The following is a 16,068-nucleotide window of genomic DNA, read 5'->3' as shown; positions in this document are numbered from 1 at the left end:
GTGCTTTCCATATTCTGTTTGTCTGTATATTCTGTTTATTATGGCAGCACCATTGCAGTCAAATTCCTGTACATGCTAATGTATTTGGCTAATAAAGGTGATTCTGATTTCACTGAATAACCTGTAGATTTCTATATACATATTGCATTTTTAAGATTTAAGGGGGATCTGTGTATTGAGTCACGTTAGTGTCTTTCATCACTTTATACTTAAACCAGCTACTGCCTCTATCCGTCATAAGAAGCAATTCACTTGTCAACCTCATGGAGGAGACATTTACTAAATGTTAACTTATTGATTGTGAAATTCTCATGGGATGCAGTTGAAACCTTTATCCAAAAGCGGTCACCTGTTTGTTTACACGCAACAAAATTACTATGTAGTTAGAAGAAATAAAATAGTTAGATACTTAGACAAATGTCACACAATGGTACAATAATCGACAATAAAACACATTGCAGACCACTAAAATAGAGTTGAAACAAAACATTCAGTCAATCATGGTACATATCAGTTATAATACATGTAATCTAAACAACAGGCATTTACAATTTTGTTACCTGATAAAATATATTTTCTTTCATTATTTTCATCTAGACCGTTAAAATTATAATTTGGGCTGGACAGTTGACGGAAAAAGATCATCCTAATGTTATTGTATAACCTGTAAAGTACTGTATGTATGCACTGTAGATAAAGGGGCATAAAATACTGGAACACTTTCATACTCCACATTTACTCTGCATCTTTATTTCCAATAGCATTATGCAGTCAAGATACTCAGATGACTGCTCTAATGAGATCTTTCCTTTTTCACCAATCCCATTTTACCAATACTTTCCCCCTATTCCACTGACTCTCATCCCCGTTTCCTTCCCTTTCCCCTTCTTCCTCCATGATATTCCCTCTCTCGCTGTCCCTGAGGGACTCTGGTGGTGCTAGAGGATAGAGTGGCTCCTGTCCCTCTGATCTTGTGCTGTTCAGGGCGAACAGGCCCTGTAATCCTGCAGGTTTATCAGCACAGCTGCCTCAGGTTCAGCCAGGAACCAGGGCAGACGGGGAGGAACAGGACGGGAAGCCCCAAAGCAAGGCAGACAAAACACAAGAGACTAGGGCCTCACTAACAGCTCTACCTTTTCAACAGGCCTACTCAACACCTAAACACTTTGAAGAAACAGCTTAATCAACAGCCCCTATTTCCAGCAGGGGTGTCAAACATGCAGCCCTCAATCTGATTTATTGCGACCCCCATTTGTGCACCTAACATGTATGAATAAAATAAAATAAAAATCCAATGAGATGTTATTTGTCACATGCTTCGTAAACATGCTTCGACTAACAGTAAAATTATTACTTACGGCTCCTTTTCCAACAATGCAGAGTTAAAGATAAAAAACAGAAATAGTGACACGAGGAAAAAAATACAGTGAATAACTAGTAAAAATAACATTGCTATAGAGAGGGAGTACTAGTGCAGAGTTGATGTGCAGTAGTACGAGGTAAATTAAGGGACCTACAGTTGAAGTCGGAAGTTTACATTTATTGAGTGTATGTAAACTTCTGACCCACTGGGAATGTGATGAATGAAAAGCTGAAATTATTTTCTCTACTATTATTCTGAAATGTCACATTCTTAAAAATAAAGTGGTGATCCTAACTGACCTAAGACATTGATTTTTTTACAAGGATTAAAAGTCGGGAATTGAGAAAAACTGAGTTTAAATGTACTTGGCTAAGGTGTATGTAAACTTCAGACTTCAACTGTATACACACACACACACACACACACACACACACACCTCTTTAAAGGAAGCACTAGCTCCAAGCTACCCCACACCGTTGGAGCCATCCTGTAATAAAATATACTAAATAGAATAGAATCACCCTTTCAAATAATAACAAAAAAGCATCCAGTTTCAACAGCCAACAGTAAATCCTTAGGCAGCGATGCTATAATCATGTAATAGACATGCCGTTTCAATTATTAAATATATATATATCACACACAGTGCCAGTCAAGAGTTAGGACACCTATTCATTCAAGGGTTAGTGTTCATTTTTACTATGTTCTACTTTGTAGAATAATAGTGAAGACAACAAAACTATGAAATTACACACATGGAGTCATGTAGTAACCAAAAAAGTGCTAAACAAATCAAAATATATTTAATATTTGAGATTCTTCAAAAGTAGCCACCCTTTGCCTTGACAGTTTTGTACACTTTTGGTATTCTCTCAACCAGCTTCATGAGGTAGTCACCTGGAATGCATTTCAATTAGCAGAGGGAGCACCCCCCTATCCAAAACGACGGGACAGTAGTGGAGAGGGTGGAAAGTTAAATTCCTCGGCTTACACATCACGGACAAACTGAATTGGTCCACCCACACAGACAGCGTGGTGAAGAAGGCGTCTTCAACCTTAGGAGGCTGAAGAAATTCAGCTGGTCACCAAAAGCACTCACAAACTTTTACAGATGCACAATCGAGAGCATCCTGTCCGGCTGTATCACCGCCTGGTACGACAACTGCTCCGCCCACAACCGTAACGCTCTCCAGAGGGTAGTGAGGTCTGTACAACACATCACCGGGGGCAAACTACAATGCCTTGCGAAAGTATTCGGCCCCCTTGAACTTTGCGACCTTTTGCCACATTTCAGGCTTCAAACATAAAGATATAAAACTGTTTTTTTTGTGAAGAATCAACAACAAGTGGGACACAATCATGAAGTGGAACGACATTTATTGGATATTTAAAACTTTTTTAACAAATCAAAAACTGAAAAATTGGGCGTGCAAAGTTATTCAGCCCCTTTACTTTCAGTGCAGCAAACTCTCTCCAGAAGTTCAGTGAGTATCTCTGAATGATCCAATGTTGACCTAAGTGACTAATGAGGATAAATACAATCCACCTGTGTGTAATCAAGTCTCCGTATAAATGCACCTGCACTGTGATAGTCTCAGAGGTCCGTTAAAAGCGCAGAGAGCATCATGAAGAACAAGGAACACACCAGGCAGGTCCGAGATACTGTTGTGAAGAAGTTTAAAGCCGGATTTGGATACAAAAAGATTTCCCAAGCTTTAAACATCCCAAGGAGCACTGTGCAAGCGATAATATTGAAATGGAAGGAGTATCAGACCACTGCAAATTTACCAAGACCTGGCCGTCCCTCTAAACTTTCAGCTCATACAAGGAGAAGACTGATCAGAGATGCAGCCGAGAGGCCCATGATCACTCTGGATGAAATGCAGAGATCTACAGCTGAGGTGGGAGACTCTGTCCATAGGACAACAATCGTCGTATATTGCACAAATCTGGCCTTTATGGAAGAGTGGAAAGAAGAAAGCCATTTCTTAAAGATATCCATAAAAAGTGTTGTTTAAAGTTTGCCACAAGCCACCTGGGAGACACACCAAACATGTGGAAGAATGTGCTCTGGTCAGATGAAACCAAAATTGAACTTTTTGGCAACAATGCAAAACGTTATGTTTGGCGTAAAAGCAACACAGCTGAACACACCATCCCCACTGTCAAACATGGTGGTGGCAGCATCATGGTTTGGGCCTGCTTTTCTTCAGCAGGGACAGGGAAGATGGTTAAAATTGATGGGAAGATGGATGGAGCCAAATACAGGACCATTCTGGAAGAAAACCTGATGGAGTCTGCAAAAGACCTGAGACTGGGACAGAGATTTGTCTTCCAACAAGACAATGATCCAAAACATAAAGCAAAATCTACAATGGAATGGTTCAAAAATAAACATATCCAGGTGTTAGAATGGCCAAGTCAAAGTCCAGACCTGAATCCAATCGAGAATCTGTGGAAAGAACTGAAAACTGCTGTTCACAAATGCTCTCCATCCAACCTCACTGAGCTCGAGCTGTTTTGCAAGGAGGAATGGGAAAAATTGTCAGTCTCTCGATGAGCAAAACTGATAGAGACATACCCCAAGCGACTTACAGCTTTAAATCGCAGCAAAAGGTGGCGCTACAAAGTATTAACTTAAGGGGGCTGAATAATTTTGCACGCCCAATTTTTCAGTTTTTTATTTGTTAAAAAAGTTTGAAATATCCAATAAATGTCATTCCACTTCATGATTGTGTCCCACTTGTTGTTGATTCTTCAAAAAAAAAATACAGTTTTATATCTTTATGTTTGAAGCCTGAAATGTGGCAAAAGGTCGCAAAGTTCAAGGGGGCCGAATACTTTCGCAAGGCACTGTACCTGCCCTCCAGGACACCTACACCACCCGATGTCACAGGAAGGCCATAAAGATCATCAAGGACAACAACAACCCGAGCCACTGCCTGTTCACCCCGCTATCATCCAGAAGGCGAGGTCAGTACAGGTGCATCAAAGCAGGCACCGAGAGACTGAAAAACAGCTTCTATCTCAAGGCCATCAGACTGTTAAACAGCCACCACTAACATTGAGTGGCTGCTGCCAACATACTGAATCAACTCCAGCCACTTTAATAATGGAAAAATGTATCACTAGCCACTTTAAACAATGCCACTTAATATAATGTTTACATACCCTACATGACTCATCTCATATGTATATACTGTACTCGATACCATCCTCTGCATCTTGCCTATGCGGTTCTGTACCATCACTCATTCATATATTTTATGTACATATTCTTAATCCCTTTACACTTGTGTGTATAAGGTAGTTGTTTTGAAATTGTTAGATTACTCGTTGGTTATTACTGCATTGTCGGACCTAGAAGCACAAGCATTTAGCTACACTCGCATTAACATCTGCTAACAATGTGTATGTGACAAATAAAATTTGATTTGAATTAACAGATGTCCCTTGTTAAAAGTTAATTTGTGGAATTTATTTCCTTCTTAATGTGTTTCAGCCAATCAGTTGTGCTGTAACAAGGTAGGGGTGGTATACAGAAGATAGCCCTATTCGTTAAAAGACCAAGTCCATATTATGGAAAGAACAGCTCAAATAAGAGAAATGACAGTCCATCATTACTTTAAGACATGGTCAGTTAATCTGGAGAATTGAAGACTTTGAAAGTTTCTTCAAGTGTAGTCACAAAAACCATCAAACTCTGATGAAACTGGCTCTCATTAGGACCACCACAGGAAAGGAAGACCCAGAGTTACTTCTGCAGCAGAGGATAAGTTCATTAGTTACCAGCCTCAGAAATGGGCAATTAACTGTACCTCAGACTGCAGCCCAAATAAATGCTTCACAGAGTTCAAGTAACAGACACAGCTCAACATCATCTGTTCAGAGGAGACTGCATGAAATCAGGCCTTCATGGTCAAATTGCTGCAAAGAAACCACTACTAAAGGACACCAATAAGAAGAAGAGACTTGCTTGGTGCAAGAAACAGGAGCAATGGACATTAGACCAGTGGAAATCTGTCCTTTGGTCTGATGAGTCCAAATTTGAGATTTTTGATTCCAACCGCCGTGTCTTTGTGAGACGCAGAGTAGGTGAACTGATGATCTCTGCATGTGTGGTTCCCAACGTGGAGCATGGAGGTGGTGTGATGGTGCTTTGCTGATGACACCATCTGATTTATTTAGAATTCAAGGCACACTTAACCAGCATGGCTACCACAGCATTCTGCAGCGATACGAAATCCATTCTGGTTTGCGCTTAGTGGGACTATCATTTGTTTTTCAACAGGACAATGACCCAACACACTTCCAAGTTGTGTAAGGGCTATTTGACCAAGAAGGAGAGTGATGGAGTGCTGCATCAGATGACATGGCCTCCACAATCACTCGACCTCAACCCAATTGAGATGGTTTGGGATGAGTTGGTTTGCAGAGTGAAGGAAACGCAGCCAACAAGTGCTCAGCATATGTGGGAACTCCTTCAAGACTGTTGGAAAAGCATTCCAGGTGAAGCTGGTTGAGAGAATGCCAAGAGTGTATAACGCTGTTATCAAGGCAAAGGGTGGCTACATTCAAGAATCTCAAACAAAGTATTTTGATTTGTTAAACACTTTTTTGGTTACTACATGATTCCATATGTGTTATTTCATAGTTTATGTCTTCACTATTATTCTACGATGTAGAAAATAGTAAAAATAAAGAAAAACCCTTGAATGAGTAGGTGGGTCAAAACTTTTGACTGTTACAGTAAGGTAGTAAGTAAGGCAGTATAAGTAAGGCAGTAAGTAAGGTAGTAGTCGTAGTATCTGTCAGCGATGGAACCTTACTGGCCAGCTTCTGTCCAACAACCTCTCTATATGCAGTGGACTCCTCCTTTCTCCAAAGCATAGTGCTGCCTAGCAATCTTCTTTCCTACTCTAGTCCATTCTGGAATACAGATGAAAGTGGTAAGGGTGTTGTGTGGAAAAAGACATGTACTAGATCTCAATGTTCTGTACGTGTTCAGAGATGTGAGATGGGTTGATTGGGTTGTTAGCAGATAGGTCACAAAGCTGATTAGCCTCTGACCCTTGGGTCACTGTACTAAGCCGCGAGTATATTTAGAGGACCCAGAGGCTCAGAGCAACAAAACGTTTGTGTTGGGTCTTTCTACAATCTCTCCCCCATGTTCTTTCTCTCGCAATAGATATGAAACGCACCCTAGCATAATTAAATACAAATATTAAACTTAGGACCACTTGGAATTAACATTTTTGCTTCTTTGTATTTTCTGAATGCAGTTGTGTCTTACTGCTTTTTTTTGCCTGTAGTGTTTCAACTTGTACACCTAAAAACAAAAATAAAGTGCTGGGATTAGAAGGAAAAAAATATTTATTTGACAATCTTAATTAAGAATAGGAGAATGGGTATGGGAGTCTAGGGTTATGCATGTACTCATGTAAATGTAGTCATTTCAACATGTTTGTAGAGTTAAATACCTGTTAAATATTGTAATTGCACTTCATAATCATTGAGTCATTTATGTACATTGTCAACCAACAGAATCCTGACTGACTGGTTGAAAAAAATAAACAGTCATTTGACAGTGCAGACATATAAAGAGATTCTTTATATAGCCATACTTCTCAGGCATCAGATAGACCACTACAAAGAAACTACATCTTATTTTCAGAAAGAAAACATTGACAGAAAAGCAGTGAATTATACTGTAAGAAATACCTGTTCTCCAGTGATCAGTAGGGGACACCTCTCCAGTAAACTCGACTCATTTGTAAACCAATGATCTACCATGGAATACTTCAATTTGATAGTCATGCCTTCAGTTTGAAAACACATTTCTCCTGTCTCCGGAAAACTATTGGAGGGACTCCTGTTGATTAAAGTAGTATTTTTGTGATTGATGACCTAAATGATGAATGTCAACCAAAGCTAAGAGCAAAATGTGAACAAATCAGAGAATCAAATGACACATCCCGTCCCCAAAGTCCCAGTGCCCAGTCCCAGTTCCCAGTTTTAGGTCAAATATGATAACTCTGTCATTCCATCAAACATTAACGTGATGGCTAGCAGATCTCTTGCTTGTGACATGGGGCCTAGCAACAGCGTGGTAACAGACAGTCATAATAGTAGAGAAGACAACAAAAACATAAAGGTCAATCATTATATCAAGACATTATCCTCCATTAGCAGCCAACATAGGCACAACCTAACAAAAATACAAAAACATTCAAGATAAAGTTTATTTTGAAAATAAAAAACGGTTCCCTGACACATTTCCCCATGTCTAAATCGACCCATTTTTGCCGTTCTTACAGCAGTGCATTATAATCAGTGGCCTTTATTGGTCAATTAAGTGTAAGGGTTAAGACAGTCTGGAGGCCTGGAGTTGGGCCTTTGTATGCCCCTGGAGGCCTGGAGTTTGGCCCTTGTATGCCCTAAGTATGTACCATTTTTCAGTTGTATTTTTTTTGCACTTTGTAAAAGGGCATTAGGAGGATTGCCTGCGCATCACCTTTTTCACGTTACTTCAAATTACAACATTCTGAAATGGTTTAAAAATTCAACAGTGGACAGATGGAGAAAAAAACAAGCTTCAAAACACATTATTCTGAGGAACAAATGTGGCAGATGTGAACTGATTCTCTGATTGATCAACAAATCCTCCGTAAATGAAAACATTAAGACATCAAATAAGATGACCCTGCAGGTCAGTCATGATTATCATTACCCTTTTAAGGTTTACAACACTTGGTCAATTCCAAACCACATAGCCCTGTACCAATACAACACACACGCAAAATAAAAAGGTGCCGTACGTTTCTCATTCTGAGGTGGTCTCTTCAAAATTATACACCTGCATCCATGGAGTTCCTGTTTTACAGAATATTTCAGTACGAGTGCCCTGTGTGGACACATCCTGTCTTATCTGAACACAGGCAGCTGGACGTGGGTGTGCTGTAGGTTGTGGTCTAGTAGCCTTGGCATCCCTACCGCCTCGTAGCCCCGCCCCAGCATGCTCTCCTTGATGCAGGGCGGGTGGAGATCACTGATCAGGCACTCCAGAGACTGCAGGCTGCTGCTCAGCACAGAAGCGTGGCACAAGCTGGTGCTGGGCAGCCCACAACAGAGGCCCAAGCTCTGGTCTGTGGCGTAGACCTGGTGGTGAGGATGGTGGTGGGGGTGGAGCTGGTGGTTGGGGTGATGGTTTGGGTGAGGGTGGGGTTGGGAGAGCCCCAAGTCTCTGGCCCGGCCCATAGAGGAACCAGGCACCAGCTCCTGAGGGTTGTAACAGTCGCTGTCCGGAGTGACCAGAACACTGTTCCAGGGAGGGGCGAAGTACTGGCCCACAGAGAACTCCCCATGCATAGCAGCACAGTTCAGAGGGGAGGAGATAACCCGGTCCTGCCCAATCCCTGCCCCGTTAGTGCCTGCACTGAGGGGATGGCGCCTATAGGAGAGCTGTGCTGAGCAGGCCAAAGGGAGACAGGTCTCTGGAGAGCGGCTGACCACGGCCCCTCCCCCGCTGCCCATCCGAGCATTGTTGTACATCCTTAGTGCCCCCTGTTGGTAGTGCTGCTGCTGTTGGTGGTGCTGCCACATGCTATAGTCCACTCTCTCCAAGTAGCCAGCCTGGGCCATGTCTGCGCTCTGGGTGGGCAGCACAGCCCCGGAATACGCTAGGCTGCTCTGGGGCACCACTCCCCAGGTAAAGCCAGAGTCTGAGCAGGCCACAGCAGCCACAGCCTGGCGTGAGGGGCTTGGCTGGGCCTCTCCCCCGTGCTGCAGGGCCTGGCTGTGGGAGTGTCTGTTCATCTGCCTCAGCAGGCTCTGGACGTCCAGGTCCGACTGAGAGGCCAGAGTCTGTCCTACTGGGGTGGGGATGACAGAGGCAGCAACAATGATATTAGAGGGAACAGCCATTTTGGACCCATCAGGAGGCTTGCAGGAGCCCATGTGGTAGCTCTTCTGCTGCCCGTGTCTGTTGTTACTGAGAGGGTTGTATGGTGCCGCTGCAGTTTGGGCGGGGGAATGTTTAGTCCTCTTGCCCTCAGAGTTTTTCAGCACGCCTTTGACTACGGAGACGGTGGCCTTTACAACACCCAGTAGGCCCTGGTAGCCTCCTGAGTAGGGACTGTAGTGCTGGGTGCATGTGGTGTCCAGGCCGTTGACCGTCCTGTTCAGCTGTTTGTGCTGCGGCACTCTGATGTTGGATGGGAAGATCTTGATGGACAGGGGGCTGCTGGCCGTCTTCTGGGCAAAGGCATCCAGCTCTGCAGGGGAAGGATACCGAGGGCCATTCATGGAGGACAGCTCACCTGCAACACAAACAAACAAAGAAACAGTTAGCCTATACTTCCTTAAGATCTAGCTTACACAAAGTGCCTGGTTATAAAGTACAAGAGTAGGCTTGATGATACTTGCCAGCTGGGACTAAAATAAAGAAAATCAGTATGTCAATTGACCTATCCATATAGGCCAAAACACTCCTTGTGATAAATATTCCAACAGATAAAGTGTGTCAGAACAGAGAACATAATGTCCAAGGACCAGAGACGAGAGGAATAGCCCAATAAAAACACTTATTGTAACGTCTCCTCCATTTCCCTTTCACACTCTCCAGTTTCACCTCCCTCCCTTTAGGAAGATGAACCGTTGACATCTGCATCTCTTTTAAACTCATTATTGGGAGGGAGACACCTCCGGCACGGTTTGAAAAGTGCTTTATGAAATAAATTCCAACCCAGAATTGGATTACCCTGGGAAATCAGGGAGAAGAGCAGGAGGCAGCCGGGTACAGAAGAAAATACCATTTTGTCGCAGCGGCTCAAGTGGGATTCATTTGGTGACATTTGGCCATGAAACTAGCGTCAGATGTGCCGAGTTAAAACCTGGAGTGGATGGGGCTGGATGTTAAGAAATGACAGCTGTACTGTGTGTTCCCCGTTTCTACTGTACGCCAATCTAAACCCAATCCTAATGTTCTGGTTTCTCAAAGCCTGAAAGACAATATAAAATCTGATGAGAAAAATATATATTTTTATTCCTTTTCATCTCACGATTACATCTTTAAAAATGTAATTGGTGAACAAGTTTTACCATGTAGCTCACATCCAACCATGTCTAATGAGACTTGAATATAAAGATAGTCGTAGTGGCCAAAAATAATGGCACCCATGCACTTTTTTTAAGTAACTCACAATTTTCCCTAACAAGTTGAAATTGACCAAAGTATTTGGTCTCCAGAATTCTTTACTTCACTGTTAATATTGATTCAGAACTTAATGTATCAATTTAAAATCAGAAAATAAAACAGAAAAGGCAGACAATTGACACCCTAGACTTAATATTTGGTAGCACAGCCTTCAGTCAAAATAACTGCAATCAAGCACTTCCTATAGCCATCGATGAGCTTCCTGCACCTCTGTACTGGCAGTTTAGCCCTCTCCTCTTGTGCAAACTGCTCCAGTTCTCCCAGATTTGAAGGGTGCCTTCTCCCAACTGCTGTTTTCCGATCTCTCCACAACTTAATGGAATTCAGATATGGACTCATTGCTGACCACTTCAGAACAGTCCCACATTTAGTATTGAACCATTCCTGGGTGCTTTTTGAAGTGTGTTTGGTGTCATTGTCCTGCTGATAAAACCTTTGACAGAGACCCAGTGCCAGAGGAAGCAAAGTAATCCCAAAACATCACTGAACCTCCATGTTTGACTGTAAGGAAGGTATTCTTTTCATTGAAGGCTTCATTTTGTTGTTTTCTGTAAACAGAGATCGCGCACTTTACAAAAAAAACTAAAAACTCTAATTTGGTCTCATGTCTACAGGACATTCATCCAGAAGGATTTTGCCATGTTCATGTGTGATGTGGCAAATTTCAGTAAGGCTTTCTTATTTCTCTCTCTCAGCAGTGGGGTCCTCTTGGGTCTCCTACCCTGTCATTGAGCTGGCGACGGATGGTGCGGGTTGAAACAGTCGCACTGTGTGTCTGAAAGTCAGCTTGAATCTTTGTGGCAGTTGATCGAGGTGCTTTCTCCACCATTCCAACAATCCTTCGCTGCAATTTTCCATCAAGTTCTCTCTTGTGGCCACATCCAGGAAGTTGGCTACACTGGCATGGGCCTTAGACTTCTTGATAACATTATGTATGGTGGAAAAAGGAACATCAAGGTCTCTGGAGATGGACTTGTAGCCTTGAGATTGTAGGCAAACATGGACAATCTTGTGTCTGACCTCATTTTCTCCATGCTCATTGCGGTACACACAGCGACACAAAAACAGGAGAATGAGTCCTTTTCTCGATTCAAACTGGTTGAATGCGATTTTTACATGCATTCAATTCAAATCAAACTTTGTCACATGCACCAAATACAACAAGTGTAGACTTTACTATGAAATGTTACTTACAAGCCCTTAACCAACAATGTACCTCAAAAATATTGACCAAATAAACTAAAGTAAAACATAATAAAAAGTAACAATGTAATGTAATGACCTAGTTCACGATCTCTATGGCTTCCACAACATGTGGCCAGTCTTTAGGCATTGTTTCAGGCTTTTACTCTAAATAAATTTAGGAGAAACAGCACTTTCAATGAGAGGCCAGTGGAAATTTCCAGAAATGAGTCCAGCGCGTGACCGGGAGCACGCCTTTGTTTCTCCTTTTCAATTGACGAAGCTATTGTCCGGTTGAAATACGATCGATTATTTATGACAAAAACAACAAGGATTGATTATAAACATCGTTTGACTGGTTTCTACAAACTTTTATGGTACTTTTTTGATTTTCCGTCTGTCTGTTGTGACCGCGCTTTGTTCCAATGGATTACTGAACAAAACGCACCAACAAAACTGAGGTTTTTGGATATAAAGAGGGACTTGATCGAACAAAACAAACATTTATTAGGTAACTGGGAGTTTTATAAGTGTAACCATATGAAGATCAAAAGGTAAGTGATTAATTTCATCGCTATTTCTGACTTTTGTTACTTGTCTACTTGGCTGGTTACTGTTTGTAATGATTTGTCTGCTGGGCGCTGTTCTCAGATAATCGCATGGTTTGCTTTCACCGTAAAGTCTTTGAAATCTGACACTGTGGCAGTATTAACAAGAAGTTCATCTTTAAACCGATGTATAACACTTGTATGTTTCATGAATTTTTACAATGAGTATTTATGTTTTTGAATTTGGCGCTCTGCAATTTCACTGGCTGTTCGCCAGGTGGGACGTTAGCATCCCACACCCCCTAGAGAGGATAAGGAGCCTTTTGGTCCTAGACTTGGCACTCTGGTACCGCTTGCCGTGCGGTAGAAGAGAAAACAGGTCTATGACTTGGGTGACTGGAGTCTGACAATTTTATGGTCTTTCCTCTGCCTGGATTGCAGGAAGTTTGGACATTTGTTGGCGATGTGGACACCAAGGAACTTGAAACTCTTGACCCGCTGCACTACAGCCCCGTCGATGTTAATGGGGGCCTGTTCGGCCTGCTTTTTCCTGTATTCCACGATCAGCTCCTTTGTCTTGCACATATTGAGGGATAGGTTGTTGTCCTGGCACCACACTGCCAGTTCTCTGACCACCTCCCTATAGGCTGTCTCATCGTTGTGGGTGATCAGGTTGTGTCGTTAGCAAACTTAATGATGGTGTTGGAGTCGTGTTTGGCCACGCAGTCATGGGTGAACAGGGAGTACATGAGTGGACTAAGTACACACCCCTGAGGGGCCCCAGTTTAAAGGTCTTGCTCTAATTGGCTACCGAGAGCGTTATCACACAGTCATCCAGAAAAGCTGGTTTTCTCGTGCATGCGTCAGTGTTGCTTGCATCGAAGCGAGCATAAAAGGCATTTAGCTCGTCTGGTAGGCTCGCGTCAATGGGCAGCACGCATCTGGGTTTCCCTTTGTAGTCTGTAATAGTTTTCAAGCCCTGCCACATTCGACGAGCGTCAGAGCCGGTGTAGTAGGATTCAATCTTAATTCTGTATTGACTCTCTGCTTGTTTGATGGTTCGTCTGAGGGCATAGCGGGATTTCATATAGGCATCCGGATTAGTGTCCCACTCCTTGAAAGTGGCAGCTCTAGCTTTTAGCTCGATACGGATGTTGCCTGGAATCCATGGCTTCTGGTTGGGACATGTATGTACGGTCACTGTGGGGACGACATCGTCGTCAATGCACTTATTGATGAAGCCAATGACTGAGGCGGTATACTCCTCAATGCCATTGGATGAATCCCGGAACATATTCCAGTCTGTGCTAGCAAAACAATCCTGTAGCGTAGCATCCGCGTCATCTGACCACTTCCACATTGAGCGAGTCACTGGTACTTCCTGCATTAGTTTTTGCTTGTAAGCAGGAATCAGGAGGATATAAATATGTCCAGAAAGATTTTTTGAAATCTGACACAGCGGTTGCATTAAGGAGAAGTATATCTTTAAATTCCCCGGCCTCTAGGAGCACCGCTTCTGGGTGAGCATTTTCCTGTTTGCTTATGGCCTTATAGAGTTGGTTGAGTGCGGTCTTAGTGCCAGCATCAGTCTGTGGTGGTAAATAGAAGGCTACGGATATTGTAGATGAGATCTCTTGGTAGAGCAATACCTCAAGACTTCTTTAAAATTAGACAACATTTGGTCAACTGCAAACCAGACATGCATATGTGGACACCAAAATACTTTAATTTCAACAGTTTTCAGGAAGAAATTGTGCATTATTTGAAAAAAGTAGAAGAGGTGCCAATATTTTTGGCCACGAGTGTAGCTTTCAAATCATCCAAGGCGACCTACCTGTAAAGTAAAAAATTCAGCTGGTCTAAATCCTCTTACGGACCTGTGTTGACGAATATAAAAGCCTGGAGCTTAAACTGTGAGGAGAAGTCAGGGCACACTCCACAGGGTGCGCTATTGAATGGTGTACGGGAAAGCTGAGGGGACAAACCAAGATTGGATTTAAACACGATTATTCAGGCAATTTCATGGCTGCTTAGCTCACAGCAACAAAGGAGAGGCGGAAAAGGCGCTCCATTTAAAAGCAATAAATCACCTGGCAGAAATTACCACCACCCCTCAGAACGACACTTTTATGGAACTCCTGACATGAAAAGCAAAAGTGCTGAAATTAACCTGGATTACTCTGTAGTCAGTGAAAATCCCTGCCACAACACACATAAGGAAGCGAGTGGCGACAAAGGGAGCAGGGAAAAAAATACATTCAAAACCCATTTGAAGAGACATTTCAGCCGTACAAGCAACACACCATCACAGTTTATATTGTGAAATATGGGGAGCGCTCAATTGTTGTTCCCGTTCGAAATTGATTTGGTAGTTCATTTCTTTTCAGGCCCACAATGAGCCTCCAACTGTCGAAATGATTCAATCTACAAAATCTCATAAAGAAAAGAAATTGTGTGTTTAAAATGGAGGGAGGAGGAGAGGTGGAGTGTTTTCTCCATCCAAGCATCTCCCAGTGGAGCAAAGGGAACAGAACGGCACCGCAGCAGTGCCAGCAGCAGCCAGAGTGAATTCCACAGAGAACTACAATACAGCAAAACACTAGTTATTTATGTATCGCTATACACCAGTGGTATAGAAAACAAGGACATCTGGGAGTGTTAAACCGATGTCTACGCAACCTCTCGACAACCCTGTGATCCTGCATGACTATCAAGTATCTCAGTAAGGAGAAAACATTTTGAAATGGGAAGTTACTGCCTGAACTTGTCCAATATTAAATACAGATTATTTTGCAGATCAGGACCCTGCCTGGAATGAGTCAAGATTGAGCTGCCTTTAACTACCTTATGCTCAAAACAAGGCAAAAGAATGACCATTCGACAGTTATAAACTCTGTTTCAACTGAAAACACTCAACTGCTCTACATTAAAGATATATTCAAGGTTTTGTATCATTTCAGCCTGTAGTTTAGAAAGTAGCGCTCATGAGCCAAAACTGGTCCCCAACTGGTCCCTGCAACAAAACAAATCCTGCAATTCGTATGATACGTTATGAATTCCAATACGTACCGCATAATGAATTTCTAAGTGCTTAAGATCTCGTTTTATTTCTAATTATAAACTGGGTGGGTTGAACCCTGAATGCTGATTGGTTGACATCTGTGGGATATCAGTATACCACAGGTATGACAAAACATTTATTCTTACTGCTCTAATTACATTGGTAACCAGTTTGTAATAGCAAAAAGGCACCTCGTGGGTTTGTGGTATATGGCCAATATACCATGGCTAAGGGCTGTGTCCAGGCACTCTGCTTTGCGTTGTGCCTAATAGCAGCCCTTAGCCGTGGAATACATTGGCCATATACCACACCCCTTGGGCCTTCGTGCTTAATTATAGAAATCTCTTCAAGGCATCATCAGCATCTTTCATCAACGCACCAGCATCAAATCAGAAGTACAGTACCACACAGTAATTTATTCTGCCCCGAATCATCTCTCGCCCAATTACCAGAGATAAATATTGTAAAACCAATCACGGGGTGCCATTGGTCCACATCTCTTGTTTGGTACAGTGTCAATGTTTTGCCCTGAGCCCTCAAGATTGGCTAGGTGTTCCATAAACACTACAAACACTGAATGCTAACTCATCTTCAAAGAACGTCTCACTCCTTAAGTCCACAGATTACAGCCCTGTCAGCAGCACAAAGACATGCCACCCACAGTGACGGGCTCATGTGTCAACACACAGGCCTCTGCTGA

At 42.6% G+C, this 16,068-nt stretch overlaps 1 protein-coding gene across 2 annotated transcripts in view; it reads right to left on the bottom strand.

The window, feature by feature from the left end:
* Nucleotides 1-6,718: 6,718 nt before the first annotated feature.
* LOC110537160 (protein FAM222A) overlaps nucleotides 6,719-16,068 on the bottom strand; it is a 42,238-nt gene continuing 32,888 nt past the window's right edge. For both annotated transcript variants that reach the window (XM_021622984.2, XM_021622983.2), the window contains exon 3: nucleotides 6,719-9,681. In XM_021622984.2, coding sequence (XP_021478659.2) covers nucleotides 8,288-9,681 — 1,394 coding nt within the window. In that variant the 3' untranslated portion in view covers nucleotides 6,719-8,287. The remainder of the gene's footprint in view (nucleotides 9,682-16,068) is intronic.

Source organism: Oncorhynchus mykiss, chromosome 12 (genome assembly GCF_013265735.2).
Source record: "Oncorhynchus mykiss isolate Arlee chromosome 12, USDA_OmykA_1.1, whole genome shotgun sequence".
In the NCBI taxonomy this organism is placed as follows: Eukaryota; Metazoa; Chordata; class Actinopteri; order Salmoniformes; family Salmonidae; genus Oncorhynchus; species Oncorhynchus mykiss.
The sequence above is the reverse complement of the archived record's forward strand: the minus strand, read 5'-3'. Positions and strand labels throughout refer to the sequence as shown.